At 40.1% G+C, this 6,000-nt stretch overlaps 1 protein-coding gene across 5 annotated transcripts in view; it reads left to right on the forward strand.

Moving 5' to 3' along the window:
• LOC119910419 (CAP-Gly domain-containing linker protein 4-like) overlaps positions 1-5,717 on the forward strand; it is a 41,883-nt gene extending 36,166 nt beyond the window's left edge. For 4 of the 5 annotated variants that reach the window (XM_038729041.1, XM_038729038.1, XM_038729042.1 and 1 more), the window contains 3 exons: positions 2,916-2,980; positions 3,120-3,198; positions 3,530-5,717. In XM_038729041.1, the coding sequence (XP_038584969.1) occupies positions 2,916-2,980; positions 3,120-3,198; positions 3,530-3,884 (499 nt within the window). In that variant the 3' untranslated portion in view covers positions 3,885-5,717. The remainder of the gene's footprint in view (positions 1-2,915; positions 2,981-3,119; positions 3,199-3,529) is intronic. The other variant, XM_038729039.1, reaches the window with a different exon arrangement.
• The last annotated feature ends 283 nt before the right edge of the window (positions 5,718-6,000 follow it).

Consider the following 6,000-nt stretch of genomic DNA (forward strand, 5'->3'; position numbering starts at 1 on the left):
GGCCTATTTTTAATATTCAATAACTACACTGATATAAGCTGTAATGTCTCCAAAATCACTCCAGGCATCAGTGATCTCATGTTGATGATACTACAACACTTATGTAGAAATACTGTTTTGCATAATTTGAGAATTTTTCTCTTCAATAACTTAACTGTTAAAGGCTGCATTGTCTCCAAAATCACCCCACAAATATATTGATATCCTGCTGGTTATACTACAAAACTTAGTTTGTAGAAATATTGTTTAGCGTAATTTTGGAGAATAACTTCATTGTTATACGATGTAGTGTCTCCACAAATCACCTCACGTCAGTGAGCTCCTGCTTGTGATACTACATTTAGTTTGCAGAAATATAGTTTTGCATAATTTTGGAAAATTTTAATATTCAATAAAATTCAATAACTTCACTGTTATGAGCTGTAGTGTCTCCAAAATTACCTCACACATCATTGATATTTATTTCTACAAACTAAGTGTTGTAGTATCACAAGCAGGAGCTCACTGACGTGAGGTTATTTTGGAGACACATCGTATAACAGCGAAGTTATTGAATATTAAAATTGTCCAAAATAATGCTAAACAATATTTCTACAAACTAAGTTTTGTAGTATAACGAGCAGGATATCAATATATTTGTGGGGTGATTTTGGAGACAATGCAGCCTTTAACAGTTAAGTTATTGAAGAGAAAAATTCTCAAATTATGCAAAACAGTATTTCTACACTCACCTAAAGGATTATTAGGAACACCATACTGATACTGTGTTTGACCCCCTTTCGCCTTCAGAACTGCCTTAATTCTACGTGGCATTGATTCAACAAGGTGCTGAAAGCATTCTTTAGAAATGTTGGCCCATATTGATAGGATAGCATCTTGCAGTTGATGGAGATTTGTGGGATGCACATCCGGGGCACGAAGCTCCCGTTCCACCACATCCCAAAGATGCTCTACTGGGTTGAGATCTGGTGACTGTGGGGGCCATTTAGTACAGTGAACTCATTGTCATGTTTGAAATGATTCGAGCTTTGTGACATGGTGCATTATCCTGCTGGAAGTAGCCATCAGAGGATGGGTACATGGTGGCCATAAAGGGATGGACATGGTCAGAAACAATGCTCAGGTAGGCCGTGGCATTTAAACGATGCCCAATTGGCCCTAAGGGGCCTAAAGTGTGCCAAGAAAACATCCCCCACACCATTACACCACCACCACCAGCCTGCACAGTAACAAGGCATGATGGATCCATGTTCTCATTCTGTTTACGCCAAATTCTGACTCTACCATCTGAATGTCTCAACAGAAATCGAGACTCAGACCAGGCAACATTTTTCCAGTCTTCAACTGTCCAATTTTGGTGAGCTCTTGCAAATTGTAGCCTCTTTTTCCTATTTGTAGTGGAGATGAGTGGTACCCGGTGGGGTCTGCTGTTGTAGCCTCAAGGTTGTGCGTGTTGTGGCTTCACAAATGCTTTGCTGCATACCTCGGTTGTAACGAGTGGTTATTTCAGTCAAAGTTGCTCTTCTATCAGCTTGAGTCGGCCCATTCTCCTCTGACCTCTAGCATCAACAAGGCATTTTCGCCCACAGGACTGCCGCATACTGGATGTTTTTCCCTTTTCACACCATTCTTTGTAAACCCTAGAAATGGTTGTGCGTGAAAATCCCAGTAACTGAGCAGATTGTGAAATACTCAGACCGGCCCGTCTGGCACCAACAACCATGCCACGCTCAAAATTGCTTAAATCACCTTTCTTTCCCATTCTGACATTCAGTTTGGAGTTCAGGAGATTGTCTTGACCAGGACCACACCCCTAAATGCATTGAAGCAACTGCCATGTGATTGGTTGATTAGATAATTGCATTAATGAGAAATTGAACAGGTGTTACTAATAATCCTTTAGGTGAGTGTACATACTAAGTGTTGTAGTATTATCAACATGAGATCACTCACTGAGACAACCTGTTCCTCCCGAGTCATACACACGATCAGGTCTTATGAACGAAACACAACACTAGCGGCAATAGAACAGGCCGATATTGAAAGCTGTTATGTATCTATATATATATGTGTGTGTGTGTGTGTGTGTGTGTGTGTGTGTGTGTATGTATGTATGTATATATGTGTGTGTGTGTGTGTGTGTGTATGTATATATGTGTGTGTGTGTGTGTGTGTATGTATATATGTGTGTGTGTGTGTGTGTGTATGTATATATGTGTGTGTGTGTGTGTGTGTATGTATATATGTGTGTGTGTGTGTGTGTGTATGTATATATGTGTGTGTGTATGTATGTATATATATGTATAGAAGGTGCAACTTTTTCAGCAATCTGTAAACTGAGAGCGCGAGAGAACGTTGGTTATGTATTATCTGCCTGTAATAACTACTTTCAATGTAGCATATTCACATCTAGTTTATCCTTTTTCCAGCACTCTTTAATTCTATCCACAGCAAGCTACAAGAAACCATTTCTCAACCACCTTCCCGGGAAAATCGGGAGAGGTAGCAATTATGTTTCAGAATTTTTTCAGGAGAGAAATGATGAGTTATGTTTATTTTATTTTTTTAAGTCATACATTTAACATAACAAATGACCAACTCACTGAGAACACAGATACACTCCGTTGTTCGTTTTGCATGCTCAGGTAGACTCCGGTCAGCTGATGGTTTTGTTCTGTGGTGCTGCAGTGTTAACGATGTGTTTCAGAGCGCCCTCTGGTGGGCAAACTATGCAGCAGTCATGACATAACTGAAGGATCCGACTCTGTTTTTATTTTTAATAGTCATTAATTGGCTGTTAAATGCAGATAACGATTTAAATGCAGTTAATTCATCTTGTCTGATGATATTGGTCGGCTCTAATGAGGATCACTAAATGTTCATAGAGACATAATGTAATCTTTTTTTACTTACAGGATCCATGGATCTGTTGATTGCCTTTCAGAGCTCTCCTCCTCACGCCTCAGCCATCCATTCAGCGGTGAGAGTTTTTCCTTCATTACAAGTTTTTTGCAAGAGACTTATTTGAAATGTGTCTGTGCATTTGTTATGCTGTGAGTGTTTGTGACGTCATTCTTATGAGAGAATCCGTGTGCTTGACTCCTGTGATTACCGTGCAGGGACAATCCGCCGCAGTTTCAGCACATCATCGGCCATCGCAACCCCAAAGGAGACGAGCAGAAGAAGTCCTGTTACCAGGTACGTTTCTCTCTTCCACACAGCCCTCACATTTCACCCTCCCCAAGCTTTTCAGCTTCATCCTAATCCCCTGCAGCAGTGGCACAATCAATACTAATAAGAGGCAGCGGTATTAGTCAGCAAAGGTTCCTTTTTTAAATGGCCAATGCATGATTGTGGTTCTAATGAGAGAGACCAAGGAATTGAAGATCAAATACCCAAGGTGCCATGAATCTCCCACTTACATTTTGAGATATCCTCTCACACTGCATACCTTTTCTCATAAATCTTTCTTGCTGCATTTCCCCGTGTTCTCCCACATCTCATCTATAAAAAATAAAAATGAAAAAAGAAGTCGTTCCAACCCTCACCGTCGACGCTGGAGCACCCTCAGCAGTGTTCCCGGGAGCACGGCAGTGTCCAGCCCCTTGCCCACCTCTGAAGGACAGGTCTGCCTCCATGTGGGCATGCAGGTCCTTCTCAGCAGTGCCAATGAGATGGCGTTCATCCGTTACCTGGGCACAGCAGACTTTGCTCCGGGTCTTTGGCTGGGTCTGGAGCTCCGAAGCCCAAAGGGAAAGAATGACGGCTCTGTGGGGGGGCGTCGTTACTTCACCTGTCGACCCGGCCACGGCGTGCTGGTCCGTCCCAGCAGAGTCACGTACCGTGGCATCAACGGTTCTCGCTTGGTGAATGAAAACAGCTGAGGACTGTAGGAACCAGAGTAGGGTGTGTTTTATGATTTTTTTCAAAGCAAAAGTTTTAAGTTTAAACTTCTTATTAGCTTATTCTTTTTGGTATAGCACATTTCTCATTCATATAGTCCGTCCTCTGTACTCTTCCAGAGGTGGTGGACTTAAAGTAATAAAATCACACATTAATAGTTCACATTTAAACTGCTAGATTTAGTTTTTGTAAAAAAACAAGGGCAAAGAAAGCACTTTAAAAAAGTAGCATGAAATTCTTATTTGAATTTGTCATGGCAGGATGCAGGGGGAAAGTCTTAATAAGACATTAAACACTGCACTACTTCTAATCTGATTGCACTGAGAAACATCAATACGATGGATCAGAATAAGATAACCTGGATGGTGTGGATGTACACACAGGAAAACTGTTTCTATATCCCAAGCTAATTTTGATCAGATCAAATAAAGATTTTTATCAGATAATTTAGGTGGTAATGTAGCCTACTCTCTAACCAAAAGGGTGCATGTGTTTGTGATTATGTGCGCGTGTGTATTAATTAAGAGCACTTTGAGACAAGAGTGATTTCTTTCCAGGGTCATCATATGGCTTACAGATAATTGGAAGTTGAGTCAAAACTGTATTTTCACTTTATGAATCAATCTGAATTAATAGGGATTTAATTAAACCAAGACCTCTATCAACCTCCATCAGAATACAGCTGCATCAACAGAAGATGTTTCCTCCTACTACATCAGTCTCTGCCACAGATGGTGTAATAATCCTACATCGATAAATAATGGTTATATTGGACAGCAAAAAACATACATCTTGCTCCTTTGGCTATGATTCAGTTATGCATAGACGCAGACTGTTAACATTGTTGAGGCAGTGATATTTAGCTAAACTGTCACTTAAATAACAAATTGAAGGTTCCCTTGATAAATATCTTAACTTCAGCTGGGAACATCCTGACTTGTGTTCCTCCTGACTGCGCATCAGAGCTCTCACAACAATGTCTGTTTTTAGAAACTGAATTTGGAAAAAATCAGTTTGTAATGTAATATCAAACGTGATGACCTTTCGGTACAGTATGGTGTCATTACATTTGTTGAAGACCCCATTTCAGAGCATTGCGTGTGGCATAACTGTATTTGACACTTAATTAAAGCAGCATCATCAGAAGTTTCAAGGATAGTTTGCTATTTGATTAGAGCTGTCTGGGCAACCCAGCAGAGAACAAGCCATCGATTGTGCATGTGGAAAACAGGCCCACTGCTCAGTAAAACACTCATGTACCATCCAATTAGGGCGTGTAGGCCACAACAGTAGCTGTAGAATCTCCAATGGCCTTCTCTCATTGATCTGTCTGGTCAGGCCCCCTATGATTGAAAAGCAGCAGTGGTCAGGGCCCATGGTTGTCTGAAATATCTGACACAGATGAAACGAGTGAGCGTTTTAAAAATGCAGTCTTTCCGAATTCCTATTGAAACATTTTAAACACTTTATTTAAAAAAAATGCTTATTTGCATAAAGGCCATCTATGTGATCATTTTATATGGCATTTGTTAGTGTTCCACATTTCAAATCTTATCTTTGATAAATTAAATCTGCAATCCCAATTGCATTACAGCATGAGTGATTTCAAATTCCACTGATGGATATGAAAGTTTTTGGCGCTTTGTTGGTGAGGGTAATAGATTGTTTTGTTTCTTTTCATGATATTTCTGATGTGTATATTTGAAGTATGTGTGAGAGAGACAGGGATTTGGACTAATGCATTTACATGTTGTGGAAAATAACAGTATTTGTAAAAAAGGAAATAAAATATTCTATTCTAATTTGACCTCTTATCTCCATGACTTTCTCTTTCTTCTTTGGCTTTGTGCATTTATCGATTGTGCTTATTCTTATAAAAAGTAATTATTGCTTGAATTTCTGTAACTGTTCATAAAGTGCAGAGGAGAGCTGTCATTAGGGACTGGAAATGAAATAACATTTTGAAGTGGTTACATGTCTGTTCACTTACCATCTGATTCCACTGGGGCTCATCTCGTCCAAAGCTGAAAAAGCCTGCTGCTGAAGTGCATTGTTTCCTCCCCGCCTGCCTGGGCAATTCCAGGTTTGGGGAGTTTG

The sequence above is a fragment of the Micropterus salmoides genome, unplaced genomic scaffold (assembly GCF_014851395.1).
Source record: "Micropterus salmoides isolate LMB-PRFRI ecotype aquatic unplaced genomic scaffold, ASM1485139v1 Ms_hic_scaffold_19, whole genome shotgun sequence".
NCBI lineage: Eukaryota > Metazoa > Chordata > Actinopteri > Centrarchiformes > Centrarchidae > Micropterus > Micropterus salmoides.